Source organism: Strigops habroptila, chromosome 11 (assembly GCF_004027225.2).
Source record: "Strigops habroptila isolate Jane chromosome 11, bStrHab1.2.pri, whole genome shotgun sequence".
NCBI lineage: Eukaryota > Metazoa > Chordata > Aves > Psittaciformes > Psittacidae > Strigops > Strigops habroptila.
Window position 1 is genome coordinate 11862577 of NC_046360.1, and position 16754 is coordinate 11879330.

Here is a 16754-nt window from a genome sequence, read left to right on the forward strand (position 1 = left end):
GTGTGGATAGCATAGAATTAGCTGTGAGACTGACACGTTCTAATGAAATAGCAGTGTCTTAGGCTTACGATAAATGCTTAAGATACTGTTCTGTTTCATAGCTCTTTTTTGCTGACTAATATCTAAACCTCATGTAGCAGCAGCCTGAAGGTGTTGGAAAGACTGGACAGCTATATTGTGATTGGAGGAGAAAGTGTCAAATGTATGGTGAAAGATTACGCCTGAACTTGTTAGAGCAACTGTTTCACTTGTATCTTGTCAGCTCACTAGTGGCACTCACTCTAAATGTTGTTATTCTGGGATCATAATGACTCGTGTTTCTGGGGAAGGAAATAATGGAAAAGCCAACGTTAACAAAAAGCTCAGCTGATTAAACATCATTTCCTCCCAGCTACAGCTTTCCTAAGAACACTTGTGTGGAGGAGAGCCATGTTAACAGATTGCTTTCCAAGGAAGAAATCTAAGTGAATTATTCCACAGGCCAATAGTTATCAAAACTAAGCACTTTTTTCTAAATTGGTAGCTGTTATCTCAAGCTTTTGGCACACAAACCTTACACTCAGTTCAGGGAGGGAGGAGGAAGAAAGGGAGGAAGTTTTGGGGTTTTTTTTCCTCCTCTAAGAATGCTGACAGGTTATCAGAATCTCTACGCAGACTGGCAAACACAAGATCTTTGTCTGGTGTTGCTCTGCAGGCAGTGATATATCTAAGGTCGGAATGTAACCTTCCATATGGAGTAGCTAGGCAATGAGAATAATATAGTAGGATCATTACAGAATTTATCCATCGGTTTTTCAAATTGTTTTCTCTTTCAGAATTTAAACTCCTACATTTATCTTCCACACTGTCTAATCTTTTGGATATTCTAAATCATATTTTAAAAACTCAGATGATTGAGTTTGTGTAATGAGAAATTTAATGACCTGTAAAATGAACAGAGTGCATCTGCCAGCCCTAAAAGTCATCTTTTCCCCACATGCACGTCACAATATGGGACTGACAGTTCCATTGTTATTTTCCAGGCAGCTGCTCCTGTTGCTTCCCTAAAACAAACATGCGTTTTTGGATGCAAGTTGAAGACCAAGATTGTAAAGATGCTTAAATAGTTTTTAAAATATTTTTTCAGAAATGCTTTACATATAACAAACAAAAAAGTACATAATGGTTGCTATATAAATGCACATTCTCCCCGTGTAAACTGAAAATACACAGTTAACAAACAAAAAGATAACTAAACTCTGAAACACTGTTTAATCTCACTTACACATATTTTTGTCAAAGGGTCAAATTCTCTGCTGAGATAAAGATCTTAACTGAATCTATATTTTGACAGGGATGAACATGGTCCATACTGCAACAGCAGAATGAATGTGTATCCACAGACTGGCTGGCACCAACTTTATCCGTGATAAACATGAGACAGATGAACACGTCGAGAAAAGGATCTCTGTGGCTCTACTTTATGCAAGATTATACAGTATCTTTTAATCTCAATACAAAGCCTGAAACCCCCTTTATAGCTATACCAAGCTCCTAGGAAACAGCTCTACATGGGGTTTAGATGTAACATACTGTACTAAATATGCCCTTTCTTTACTATGTATTTTTAATTTATAGTAAAACTTAAGCATATACACACATGCACCCCCTCCGTGTTTGTACCTAGTGTAGGCTGGATCATCAGGTTAAGTTAGTTAACCTGGTCAAATCTGTGTGAGAATGCTACCTGCAAATAAAGCCCTATATCATTTTATCTGTGACTTTATTAATATTTAGGAATTACTCTACACTTCTTGTAAAAGAAATTCAGTCCAAATGCTAACATCTGACACATAAGGGAATAAGCGACAGCTAAAGTGCCAGAACTTGACTTTCCAAAGGACAGCTATTTTCAGAAGTGTTTTGTGATAGCTGTGCCAGCTGCACACACAGACTGCATTACATCTGTGGCCCATTCTCCTTAAGCATTATCTTTGTTTTGATTTCCTATTGTGTATTCCATTAGTTTTCAGGCTGTATGTCATATTGCCATTAAATCACTGTTTTCAAGCAATAGTATCTTCCAGCTGACCTCAAAGCAAAACAGCACAAAGACTTACATTCATACTTGAATGTTACAACCAAGAGGTGCTGGAAAGCCTCACTCCCAAGCCTCTATCTTACATAGCTAACTTGCTCTGACTCACCAATTCTTGTCATGCACCAATTCACATCTCACATAGATAATATAAGCTAACATTAATTTAGGAGAACAGCTGAAAGTGAAATACCTTAAGGGAAAAAACTTGCATACACAATATTTTACTGAAAGCAGCTTTCTTAAAAGGGCAGGATTGAAACACTTCTGATGAGCTAATGGAAACAGCAAAGTGATAGCAAAGTGACTGTTTGGAAAAGGTTTGTTGTCTGTTCTTGTTTTGGGTTTGTGGTGGTTTTCCTTTTAATGTTTTGATCTGCTTTCACTAAAAGATGAAGGAAGCTCCCTGTCAGCAAGAGTGATTTCTGAGTGTCAGATAGCAAAGTGAATGGATTCCATGCTGCTGAGCTTTTAGAAAAAGTCAGAATAAAAATAAATCTTTAATCTGATGAACCTGGATAGGGATCACTAGGATCCTGCCAAGGTTTAATTTCTCATTTTTCATGGATTAACATCATTGTTTATAGCACAGGCTGTTGCATAGTGACACAAGCTCTAAACAGGGTGACAAGAAACAAATCCAAGCAAACAAATAACAATTCCAAAACAGAGCAATGCCTCTGATGGAAGGTTAAAATAAGCTTATTTTACAGAAATCCACCTATGAGCTTCACCAGCAATAGGAGCAGTTATGGAGGCAGAGCTTGCAGGTGAAGTGCCTGAGAAGCCCCTGGTGACTGTACAGCTGTCTGCACAGAGCAGTCAGCTCCCTCAACTGTAATGAGCAATTTTTCTCCCAGCTTTGATCTACTGTCAGTTTAGCTGACACTGACTCCAGGAATTAATTTCTAACATTTCAGGGTAACCTACTAAAAAAATTGAAGCAATGTGTGGTAGATATCTGTAGATAACCTATCATCTGCTGCAGGTGTTCACAGGAAAGTTAAATGTGTTGCTGTTCTAGTAGAAAGGCTCTTGGTTTCTTCAACACATAAATATGTAACCCTAAGACAAAGTGTCAGCAACATAAAGCAGCATAAAGGACAGAATATTTTCACCACATGCTCTAAGCTAATGCTGTGTTGGTACCACGTATTTGAGAAGCTTCCTTAGAGAAAAGGCTTCCTTTGTACAGCTGAACAACCTGTCCACTTTGGAAAACAAGTTCAGAGCTAGATGAGAAGCAGTTCCAACTTTTTAAACCCATCACAACAGAATTGGACTGGAATATGTCTGGGTTTTAATAACAAGACAATTGTTACAAATTTCGAAGTATTTTGTCAATGTAATAAATGGACTGTATGAAAGTCAGATACTTCTAGCTCTGGCATAACTGATGAGCACTGAATAGAGCAGTAAATACCAGCTCTAGAAAGCATTCAGGAAGGGAGTATAAACTCTCTTTAAATTCAGTCCTACTGTTACACTGTCATGCTGCACATGGATCACAATCCATCTATTTCAGTCTGTTCTGAGCAAAAATCTTTGCCATTACCAAACTGCCTCTATGTTGCGGCTTAAGGCTGTCACATTTGACCACTGTGAACCAATTGGCAGTCACACCATTCTTCACCAGCCAGTCAATGAACCTGCCAGTATCATCACAACTGGAAGAAAGCGCTAGTCCTAAGAGTTACCAATGTCCAGACTTCCAGACCTCTCCTGTTTCCTATTCTCCTATACTCAGGCATGTGTCTGGCAGTAGGTTATGTGACAGGAGGGCAACATCGCTGCTGGATTTTCATGTAATTTTTAGTGGAGAATGTTTTGCATGTAGGCTCCACAAGATAAATTCACTACCTGTGCCACAGCCTCTCTGACATATCCAACACAGCCAGTTTTCAGACCACAGATCAGGATGACCCCTGGCAGCTGTGGTCAGATAGTAACACAAATACACAAGGTATCAGGCTAGTAATGGGGGAATCAACCACATGCAAAGTCTTATTCTAAACCTGTCAAGATGTTGACTTTCTGCCATTAACTCTCCAGTAAAAAAGATAATGTTTGCCCTTTATTTTTAGGCTATAGTTATGAGATAGCTTCATTTATTCTTAAAATAAATAGCTCCCCAGACAGCAGGGCAAGCAATTAGCCATGAGGATCATTTGTTACCTAATAAAGCTGTAAGTCTTCATCTATCTAAACTGGAAGCTAACATATTTAAGGGGTACAAGCAGCTGAAGAGTGACTTCGAGGGGAAAGGGAAGAATCAACTGGAAGCAGGGTTCAAAAACACTGGGTTCCTGAAGAACTAGGAGGGAAATGTTGATACACGGTGAGACCAAATGATGCCACCTGGCACAGATCAGGATCCTCAGCATGGAAGACAAATGAGGCTATCTGATCACTGGGAAGCATTGGTTGTACCTGCAGGAGAGAAATGAAGCATCAAGGCCAAAACTATTGAAGTAAATACATTTCAGACTGAGTGCTGTAGTCCAAGGACTGCTCTAACAGATGAGGAATGACATGATTTCACCCTCCCAGAAGTGCCACAGGCATTAGCTCAAGGCAAAAGACACAGCAGAGAGCATTCACAGTGACGAGAATTAGCCAGAGGCTTCAGTGGGTTCTGTAATTTACTGCAACCTAACTTTAATTGCAGCAGAGAAAATATTACAAATAACCCTGACGGCTTTGCTTTATTTCAAACATATGGATTGTTATCTGGACCCCAAAGTAATACATCTAGAATTTGCCTTTTATGAGTAAGGAAGCTTAATAAAAAGTCAATGTCATCCTTAAAAAAAGGCAGATTTGTAATGGATGTAGTGCATGAATGAGCAATTATGGATTCACATCACAATAGCTTTATGAAGCATCTTTTGAACCTTAAACAAAGTTGTGTAGGTTTGCATAAAATTAAATGCTTGCAGACCAAAATCTAGCAGTGTTTCACTTGAAGAACTGTGCCCTACTCCATGATTACTCCACTGAGGTTGACAGACAAGCATGTGATGTATCTAAGTATTCCACACCAATAAGGACCAATAAGGAGAGCGGATGCAAAACTTTTTAGCAGTAAGTCATTGAGAAACTAAGTTAAAGCCTCCCTCTTCATACACCAGAAAAACAGGATCCAGGCTACAATGCCCCAAACAATTTCACAGCCTAGTCTTCACAAACAACAAAAAGTAACTTTTTTTCCCCACGATTAAGAGAATCCAAAGTAACATTATAACTCCATTCCCCATACACTGTTTTTTGAGCATTTAAAGAGTGACAGTTACATAGCTGCCTAATTAACTTGACTATTGTCCCCTAAAAAACGTCTCTTTTAGCTCTCCTTCTGTGCAAATAGTACAACATTAGTTTAATGGAAAGGTCACATTATACTACAAAGAACACAGCGATGTTCCATTGAGTCCTTTTCTCCCTGGTTACAGTCTCCGCCCTCAACCCCCAGCTCTGTTGTGCATTCAACACTTTTTCTATCGGCATTCCATGAAAACTGAGAAGCTATCCTAGCCATGGAAAGTGCTGTGTCCACTGCTTGCAAGTTGAGACACATTATTCTACAGTCTCAAGGAAAGCAAAACACCACCAATCTGATTTTACATAAATGTGTTTTCCTCTGCAAGCCAAACTGAAGCTTTATTACCCTTTCCCCCCTCACTGCTGAATGCCTTCATTCACTTTGAAACCTGTACTTAAATTGGAATATATCACTCCGTGGGCCATATTCTTCATTCAGATCAACTTACCCTGAAGATAACCAAGTTAACCAAGCCAAGTGCAAGGTCCTACACCTGGGTCAGGGCAATCCCAGGCACAGCTACAGGCTGGGCAGAGAAGAGATTCAGAGCAGTCTGAGGAGAAGGACTTGGGGGTGTTGGTTGATGAGAAACTTAACATGAGCCAGCAGTGTGTGCTTACAGCCCAGGCGGTCAACTGTATCCCGGGCTGCACCAAAAGAAGCATGACCAGCAGGTCGAAGGATGTGATCCTGCCCCTCTACTCTGCTCTCGTGAGACCTCACTTGGAGTGTTGTGTACAGTTCTGGTTCCTCAACATAAAAAGGACATGGAGCTGTTGGAGCAAGTCCAGAGGAGGGCCACGAGGATGATAAGAGGGCTGGAGCACCTCCCGTATGAAGACAGGCTGAGAAAGTTGGGGCTGTTCATCCCAGAGAAGAGAAGGCTGCGTGGAGACCTCAGACCAGCCTTCCAGTATCTGAAGGGGGCCTATGAGGATGCTGGGGAGGGACTCTTCATTAGGGACTGTAGTGGTAGGACACGGGGTAACGGGTTCAAACTTAAACAGGGGAAGTTTAGACTAGATATAAGGAAGAAGTTCTTTACTGTGAGGGTGCTGAGGCACTGGAATGGGTTGCCCAAGGAAGTTGCGAATGCTCCATCCCTGGTGGCGTTGAAGGCCAGGTTGGACGGAGCCTTGGGCGACACGGTTTAGTGTGTGGTGTCCCTGCCCATGGCAGGGGGGTTGGAACCAGGTGATTTTAAGGTCCTTTCCCACCCAAACCATTCTATGATTCTATGATAAGATGTTATTTTCTTTGTGAGAAGAATGATTCTTCCTCTGCCATGCAGAGTTTGGAGGGAATTAGCAAGGTATCCTGACTAAACTTCAACTTGCTTCGACTGCTGTCTGCTCACTTAAGTTCACCTCTCCTTTTTCAACTGGATACATTATTCTTCATCACTTTCTACCCTGGATTCGCATGTAGTATGGCTCTGCTCTGTTGACTGCAGCTAACCAGAGATGGCTGATATGACTTCTACATTCAGCCTGCAAAGTGCTTGCGGCATCATTTGGGGTAAAACTGATCTGTAAATATATTACCCATCCTAGAAATGAGCACAATCCAACCTATCTACAAATCTAGTCCTGCATTCCTACATCAGTTCTGATTATCTTTTCCCCCTCATCCAAATATAAAAGTCTCCATATTGTTCATGTTCTCCTGCCCCTAATTAAATACTTACCACTTCCTACTAGTGATCACATACAGAGTGGGTTTTAAGTTCCACATATACTAAAGAGCTCAGCCTTCCCACCTGAAACAATTTCTTCCATTTCTGGTACACATTCATTCATTCCTGACATAACTCCACAGAATGTGACATTAGAGAAATCCACCAGTGTCTGATAAGATCAGCATTAACATTTCTTTGAGCTATCAGAGTGACACAGAGGAACCAGAAACTTCTCCATGAATCACAAAGAGCATTAACTTTACTGTCCAATGCAAGTTCTAAACTGATCACACCCATAAACAGTAATAATTTCTTGCATAGCATTTCTAGTCCAATATCAAAATGTTTTTCCCCATTCTCTCCCAAAAGTAGCCACTTGATGAAATGCTTTCAGTTATCAAGTGATTTAACTGTCACACTGCAGCCAGGGGAGAGCCAGGTTCTTCAAACACAGGAATAATCTATTTCTTTAGTTATGTAGCCAACAGAGTACTTGTGCGTACTATTTAAGAGAAGCAGACACTAAACCTGTTAAAAATCTAAGTTTTGAATATTCCCTGTAAAGTGTAACCTTTGCAATGAACTTCTCTCCTGCCCCAGGCATGATAACGCAGATCAATTCCCAAACCTAGGTGAGCGTTGCAATTGGCTATACTGACAACTCAAGCTGTAATCACAGAAGCGTAATGCACCATGACTGTACCAGCAGCCTGACATTTGGCAAGTTTACTAAAACCTTAGTAACAATGCATTATCCCATTTGGTACGCTTCCCTTCATTCATTACAGAAGCAGCCTTTAGGAACAGAAATTGAACTTTTGAAATTGATTAGACTGTTTGGAACTTAATAGCATGGAGACTCTGTGGACCTTACCGGTTAGCTGCTGTTCCGTAGATATGTCAAACTAATTTAGCGATCATAAAACCTGTATTTTTATAGCACATAACATTTTCACATAGTTAGCCTTAGTCAGGAGTACCACCTAACATTTAATATTCATGTTAGAAAGTAAAACTACCACTCTTAAACAAAAAAAGCCTGGCCTTAAACATAGTTCCATAAGCATATGTCTTCTCTGTAGTCTCATTTATCTCACCATTTTTGTTTCACACTCTAAAAGACAAAACAAGAACATCTGCAGGAGAAAACAAGAGTTCAGTATCAGAAAGTTCTTTGCTACAATACCAAGTTTATACTTTCCATATGCAATTAGCCAAGATAATTCACTTTCCTAAGTCACTTTCTCCAAAGGTACTAGAAAGGTAACCATTGTCAGTCTCACAAGGCCATGAAGAAAAACATTTCAACAAAGCTCTCAGTACATGAGTACTTAAACGCTGTGGTTAACAGTAACAACACAACTTCAGCATTGAAGGACTGCTGCTCTTCTAGAATAGTCAAGAATTTCTAACAGACAGATGACTACAGTGCACAGCAGATCACAGATAAGAATAAAACATTAAATTCAGAAGCTCTGCATCAACAACAGCTTTGCTATGCCCACTAAATCATCTCAAATTCTTGGTTGGCAATGTTGTTACCCTCTTGTTTGACTTACTGCAATATGATGTAATCTTTCCCCATTTCATCCATGGACATGTGCAAATAAGAATTTTAGTTCCTCTGAAATGGTGTGACTGACGGTTTTTAACTTTTTAGTAAGGGCTCTTAACTAAGGTTTAATTTTTAAAATAAATACATTCATGGTTCAGGCTAACAAAGGAGAACAAGCTGTGCACAGTCTACCAGCCTGATCTGATGTAACATTTGTTGAAGGAGGAAGAAAGCTGCCTACTATTCAATTTCAGCATGTATCTGAATTTGATAAAATGTGTCTAAAATTGAACTTTCCTTCCTACACCAGTTACTCTATTCTGGTTCTGTGTATGATAACACCATTATCTCTCACCTCACTTCACAGCTTCTGTTTATCTTTCATTCCACTCCTCGTTTTAGTACCACTTTCACATAACCAAACTTCTCCAGCCCACTAGAACATTTACCTAAAGCTATACCTTTTTCTGTTATTCCATAGCCAAATTATCCAAAGTCTGCTTATTCACCACTTTCTAATATGCCCTCAAACCTTATGCATTCAGGCTTACTAACATTTAATAACATGGGCATAAAAGCAGCAAGATAATGGTACATTATCATTACATTGCAAATGTCTGGTAGGCCAATGCCTCCTTGGACGGGTGAGAAGAAGATCGTAAGAGAGAGATGCACACCATTAGGGTGTTCATTTCCAAACATTCTCTGAGTGTCTTTGCACCAAGATATCCGTTAGTATTTTAAAAAGGAAAAGCAGTGCAGTGTTGTGTTTGCAAACATAGTTAAAGGCTATAGAAAACAGCTAAAGAAAAGAACACTTGAGCAACTCATTCTATTTACTGGAAATTAAGGTTGTCCATAAAACATGTACAACCAGAGTTTCACTTGCTTGTTGCTAGCAGTGAAAGCTGGAAGTGTACATCAGCTTTTACCATGACAAGTGAAGCAAAGATGTCTCCTCAGGTGGATAGTGTGCACGAATTCTGTCCTGCCTGATGATTACCAGGCTGAGGGCTTGCACACATAAGTTATCAAGAGAGGTTATGGAGCTTGTAGGAAAAGTCATTGATATAACACCCACAATTGGTTCTCCACACACACACACAGAGTGAGCAGAACAGCTGCTTCCCTGTATATTCACTCCAAAAAGAACAACAACCCCCAAGCACCTCACGAGTTGCATCTGGTTAACACCAAATAGGGGAAAAACTCCAACCAACCACCAAAACCCCCACAACCAAACAAAACCACCCACAATACCCTTTTACTCATTACATACAAGAAAAGGAAACAAAAGAAGATTAGCCAAAGGAAAATCTATCTGCAAAATCCACCTATGTTCATTAGGTACAAGAAATCTCCATGGAAACCTAAGCCAGGCAAACCTGTATCCCCATTGTGTGACAGGCTACGTTCAGCCAGGTCTCTCAGGCACAAAACACCACACCCTTCCATTTCCGTAAGCAGTAAAACCTTTCTTACAACGTGACACCATGAACTCCAAAACTGTAATCTCTGTCACTGTGCCTGCACCTGCTTTTTTAGGTTTACATGCTCTGTACATAACATCCTAATAGGTTTTGGCAATAGCAAGGTGATAAGCTGTGGTCAATTGATAAAGGGCAGTTTTCCAACTACTGACTTTTGTTGCACAGCCTATTTCTTTCCCTTCTGTCCCAGAGCATTTCCAGCATGTAGGCTTAGAGCCTGCTGTAAACTGCTGTGACTTTAGAAACCAAGGAGAAAAAAAAAGGTACAAGTTTCCCATATTTCCTGTGCTGCACTCATGAATTTTATTTTGCTCATGATCTGCAACAGATAATGAAGATTAAAGAGATTGTGTCATGGCTTGCATGGCTATTGCAATGGAAGGTCAAATCCAAAGCTGTTTTCGCAGTGGTTTTTAGTTCACACACTGATACTCAGATGGAGGGCATGCACTGCAGTCATGGCCTCAAAAAAAAGAAAAAGATCTTGGCCATACTTTTGTGTTTCTCATGTTCATTCTCATTTTCCATCAGAAACGCACAAGGACAAACAAGGCAAGTTTGGATCTCTGGGGAAGCTGAAAGCATGACTCTCACTGCTGCAGTCTCTTCTGTACCCTCCCTGTTTTCGCTTGTTCCCTTCATTCTGTCCAAAACACCAGCCCATATAAACACTAATTCCTGAGCTGACAGACTGTCATGACATGACGAGCCTGGCAAAATAGTACAAGCAGGAAAAAAAGCAAACCCAACGACCTCACATCAAATTTGAATTGACCCTTTCAAACGAAGCACATCTCAAAATTCTCACTTTCATGCTGCCAATATGCATTTTTTAAACTGTTAAAGAGATACTCAAGTGTTTACCAGTAAAGACTTTGAAACCACCTCTAGCAGGCAGTGGAAAGACATGGAAGGGTCCAATTCCACCAGCCAACAATCTACCAAAATACCCCGAGAGACACTTGAATCTGAACATCTCTATCGATGCTTCAGCATTGCTGAGTAACAGCCATCCCAGTGATAATCCACCCTTATAATCTACCTCATACAGATAATATGGAAAAAATACTCTAGAAAATATTAGTATTTTGTAGCTTTTCACTTTCAAAGCTACTTGAGTAGTTAATGGGAAGAAATATTGTGCTCTTCCAAACCAGTATTTTGTTGAATGTCATGTTCTTCAAACAGGAAGTCTCAAGGTGTTTCTGAAGCACCTTCTAGATCTCTAATAAAGTTGCTTTCTTTAAAAAAGAAAGCAACTTTCTTTTTCTTTTTTTTTCTTTTTCTATGACTCAGGCATAGCACTTCTTAGGTGCAGGTGTAAGGCTGGGGTTGATCAATGACCATCTATTGGTTACTCAGTTTAGAAAGCATTAGGAATGTCACCACAGCAGTGTAGTCTGGCCTGACCAGTTTCTCTGTTTTGGAGATACTAGGAAGACAACCCATTACTAATGTTTTCCAGTTCTTCCCAGAGCAAAGAGGAATTATGACTGACCTCTGCATCAGAGAGCCAGCAGGAAGAAGGCTCTTTGCATTATAAGTTCTGCCTCGAAATACATGTTTTTAGTCTTCTGGAGAGGCAGGTTTTAAATTGGAAACTCTGACAGATCTTTAACTGCTCCAATAACAAATAACATCAGTGTAATTTCTCCTGAAAGAAATTGCTTTGTTTTCTTCTCCAGTTTCCAGCTTAAAACCTTTCATTGCTGATGCTGTTGTCAATCTCCTCTAGTGACCCATTTACCCAAAGCACAGAATTACACAGAATTTTATGACAAGTACAGAGCAGGCTTTGACACTAATAATTCTCACTCAAGATTCTGTGGACTTGAATTGTTTTTAGGACTTGCTCAGAAAGGCCACCCTTCTTCCATGCAGAAAGTCAAGAAGCCACCTCAGACAGGTTTTGCAAATGAATTTATCATAGCAATTAAGCAAAGGAAGCTATATAAACCTGATAAAAGCTGACTAACATCACCATGCACCATTACATTAAAGAATAAGAAAGAGACCTTTAACATACTGGTCTGAACACTTAGGAAATCAAAAATACTGTCTGGATAGCTACATTCTTTGACTTTCAATGAAGCAGTGCTATCTGCAGTGTGCACCCAACCTTTGAGAGAGGGCAGCAGAAATCCTCAAAACAAACAAAGTAACTTCCAGTTATTTAATGGAAACTTGAAGGGCTCTATCTGACAGTATGGGTATAGTCTGATATTAACACAGCGCAGAACCAAGCAGCCCCACAGGGAGCTCCTCCCCCAAGGAGTTTGGAAAATGGCAAGAACCTGAAATCCATTGATAAGATCTGTGGTGAAGCTGCTCTGGTTAAAGTACATGGTCCATTCAACTTGTCTGGATTCTTCTAGTAATGATAGTGGCAGGGAGCAGATCGCACGTGTGAGACAAACATTGCACACCAAAGCACATTGAAAACACTGAGGCACTACTGCGGATAAAAGTTCGGATAACTGGCAACCTAAAGGTATAAGCGTCACAAAAACCACATCATTTTGAAAGCTGGCCACTCAATTATGCTTGAATAATACTGTACAGGATGAGGAAGAGAATTCTCCTTTTGTGGGTTTGGGGTTTTTTTGATTATTGGGTTGGTGGGATTTGGGGGGTCATGGGGCTTTTTGGGGGGTTGGGGGTTTTTTGTGTGTGTGGGGAGGTTGGGACAGGTTGGTTGGTTGTGGTTTTTTAAACATAAATGCTACACTTCCTGAGCTTCCCCCATCTCTTGCTGGAATTGCTAGTAGCTTGGACTGGGTTTATTTTGTTCCGGTGGGTTGCAGTGGAGCAAGACTCTTCCACTGCACTGGTACAGCTTTACTTAGTGCCTTCATTGTAAGATCCCCCATTCCCTGTGTGACTACAGAACAGCAGTTTCCAATGCAGCAGTGAGAACATTCAAACAACAGCTCTCCACTTTCAGATACCAAATTTACGTAAGATATAAAACCATCCACAAACGTAGAGCTTTCCTGAACACATTTGTTGCCATCGAGTAAACAGAATGGCATCCCAAATGTGTAATTATTACATACAATATACTATGCCCATATCATTTTGTATAACCCAGCATCCCTGCTCAAATGTTTTTAGCTCTTAAAATCTAGTTTTTAATAACAACATCAGTTCAGAAAGTAGCATTTGCCAGCAGATATTAGCATACTCAAGCCCTCCTGAATTCACAGGGCTTTTATCACCATCTTGTTGTTTATAAATTTTACTGTCATTCGTCACTGCAAATCATCAGCCGTACCTGTGGCTGAAGAAAATGCTAACTCAGAAGGCAGAGATGAGAGCAAATGCATTATCAGAGGTCATGATTTTTACTACCAGGAATGTTATGCTCTCAGACACCTATAATTAGACATATCCAGTATCTACAGTCATCTCAATCATTCAAAATACTGTGGGCACTGCTAGGTGTGGATAGGAATGGGGTAAATAACCCATATAAAACAAAATCACAGGTAACACAAAGTATTTTTAGGATTAGGATGCAGAAACACATTTCTGTTCTAGTATTTCTGAAAAACATATAAACAGATTTCTGCAGAGCATGCTGGCAGCCTAAACAGTGAGATTTGGTGTGTGAGCAGCATGAAATCCCTGGGCCTTCCCCAGGTTGTGGGGTTGGAGGGAAGCAAAGGACAGAGGGCAGTTACTAAGGTTTTCAACTCAGTAACTATTATCCTTTAGAAAAAGAGTGGAAAAAAAGATCAGTCTGAGATTTCAAGATTATATAGTGCTTTTAGCCATGCTCGCCACAAAAAGGAACAGCAGGTGTGACCCATCCCCTCTGATAGCTTCATGAATCTAAAGCATAAGCTGCAGCTTATGGTAGTCACACATTTAGTGACCTACATATAGTTTATTTTCTGTATAAATTGTATGCATTAAATTTGGGAAAGTAGCTGAGTTCCAACTGGGTTTCAGAGCACAATTAAGGATCAAATCCTGACATCATTTTTCAATACCAAAACAACAACCAACCACCACAAATTAACAAACATTTCAGAATGATCAGAATTTTAAAGAGTATATCTGCAGCTGAAGAAAAAAAACAAACCCAAAAAACCCCCAAAACTTGAAAGTAACTTCCAACATTCAGAAGGAAAGATGTTTCATAAGTTCAGGATCAACACAGGAACACTGGCAAGACTTGCTGGATGTTGACTGATTTACAGAAACAAGACTCTGAATGAAAGCAGCCAACAAGATTCTGCTTTAGGTAGTATGTAAAAATAAAGTGAATGCCACCTATTGCCAATAAGAGCTTAAAACACTTGAGCTAAAACTTTAAAGCTCTGAATACAACACACAACGAAGCAGAAAATTAAGCAGTGGGTGGACAGAATCTTTTCTGCCTACCCTGAATAATAACCACAACTGCTTCAGCTGTCAGAGACTATCCCTTGGGCACTTCATTAGAAAGCACATAGCAAAACATAGGCTCAAAGTCACAGAGGCCGATGCTACTGATAGGCTGTAGAAACTTCACTCTGTTTCCACAAGTAAAATTGCTCTCTGCACAAAACAGCAGTGAAAAACTTCAGATCTCCTTGCATGAGCCAAGAGCATTGAGGAAAAGCAAGCAAATGGCAGAACACTGCAAGCTCACCTCAAGCATCAACAACAGAGTTCTTGTCACTCTGGTTTAACGAGCCAAGGTTGACTTAAAGCAACTTGAGATAGTTCAAGACCCACAAAGTTCATGGGTGTGCAGCACTAAGGAGACCAGCAATAATCACCACACAGACAATCAAAGGAGCACAGGCACTCCCAGCTGATCCCCTTACACCTTCCTGGAACCCAAATACAAAGGTGCAAAGTAAAGTGCCCAGTAATTAACCCACTACCTCTGAAGCCATCCCTACATATGTAAGTTGTATTACAAACACTTTACTTTTGAAACCATTCTTACGCCCAACTTCTGAGCTTTTTACCCACCCCTCAAATGCCACCATTTATCATTCCTGCTTTTTAACCCACCCTTTACCCTCAGTTTGATTCCTCTCCTTCCAAGACTTGTTACCTTCCCTTGAGTATCTCCCCTTAAGTACATTCTCATTATCTCATTTTCTTTTTCATTCATTAGCGTGCTATTCTCTCTGCTCCATTTTAAGTGCTCTCATTAAGCACTTTAAAGACCAATTTCAAAAGCCAGTTCCCAAATGACAATATACACATCAAAGCAGTCCTGCTTTATTCACAAATGCTGTGCACCATCATCAAATATTGTATCAGACTTAGGATTATTCACAGGAAAGCATGGAATATTGTTTCAAACATCTCTTCAAACACAAATAATGACTCTTTTTCCCTGGAAACAGGGGCTTGTGATTTCCTTAGCAGTAAATCCTCCCTACTTCCCTATGTAAAGTGGAATCAGAAAAGCCAGGCCTACCTCTGTGAGCTGCCCCAAGGCATAAAGGGTGAGTTGCTTCGGGTCTGTGTAGAGGATTTCTCCAAGCTCCAGATAAGGCTTCCCAAGGGGAGTGAAGAGCCCCTTATCAAATTGCTTTTGCCTCCTATGGTAGTTTTCCCAGAACACTTGTTCTCTTGGAGGTTCACTGCTCTTGTAAATGGTTTTGCTTCTGGCCAAGACCTTCCCTTCCTTCTGATCAAAGCCAGGCAAAGCCTCAATGCGCATGAACTCCTTAGGATTCAGCACATTAGGGGCTGACAGCACCCTGACTCTGGTGTTCTTTGGTGGCTCTGGTCCCGCAGGTGCCTTGAGCCTGCTGCTGCTCTTCCCTGCGTCTGCTGCCATGGGTGCCTCAACTCGGCAGTTCTTAGATACTGACATCCTTCCAGAAGAGGAACCTTGGCTGGTTTTACCTCCCTAAGTTATTAAAAACTCTTAGTTTCATGAAAACTAAGTCATGAAAACACACACCTGCTGCCCAAACTCTGAAGCAAGTCTATCTGAGCCCAGCAGAAGAACTAACACTACACGAGGTCTCATTCCCCTCAAACAACAGATATAAAACCCGAGGGACCTGGACACCTAAAACCCAACCATCCTCCTGAAGAACACCCACAGCCGGAGCACCTCCCTCTGAGGGGTCCGGTGACAAACACAACTTCACGTACACCTTACGAACACCACCAGCAACGCCCGCCCTGCCCGCAACCCTCACTCCAGGGGGCCTCCCGCCTCATAGGACTAACCCCGCCGCCTCCTCCCCTCACGGCTCCGCGGAGAGGGCGGGAAGGGAAAGGGGGCCCCAAGGACCGGCCCCGCTCCTCAGCCCCCTCAGGGGACGGCGCCTTCCCGCGCGCGCCGCTCAACTGGCACCGCCACGCGTCACACGGTTGCCCGGGAAACCCCGCGCATGCGCGGGGAAGGGCGGGGCGGGAGCGCGCATGGGCGCGGTGGGGGGGGGTTGGAGCTGGTTGACGTTAAAGGTCTTTTCAACCCCAAACCGGGCTGGGATTGTGTGATTATAACAATAAAGATAATATTAATCAGTATTTCAGTTAATTAAATGGGTAGGGACGTCTTCCAGGTTGCGCCAAGCCCCTGTGTCCAACCTGGCCTTGAACACTGCCAGGGATGGGGCAGCCACAGCTTCTCTGGGAAAAGTCTGTGCCAGCGCCTCAGCACCCTCACA

The 16754-nt window shown here is 41.3% G+C and overlaps 1 protein-coding gene across 2 annotated transcripts in view; it reads right to left on the reverse strand.

Moving 5' to 3' along the window:
• CCDC60 (coiled-coil domain containing 60) overlaps positions 1 to 16386 on the reverse strand; it is a 71159-nt gene extending 54773 nt beyond the window's left edge. Inside the window, exons 1-2 of one of the 2 annotated variants that reach the window (XM_030501993.1) lie at positions 16312 to 16386; positions 15545 to 15982 (exon numbers count right to left, since the gene is read on the reverse strand). In XM_030501993.1, coding sequence (XP_030357853.1) covers positions 15545 to 15946 — 402 coding nt within the window. In that variant the 5' untranslated portion in view covers positions 15947 to 15982; positions 16312 to 16386. Of the gene's footprint in view, positions 1 to 15544; positions 16208 to 16311 lie in introns of those variants that run through there. The other variant, XM_030501995.1, reaches the window with a different exon arrangement.
• Positions 16387 to 16754: the final 368 nt, after the last annotated feature.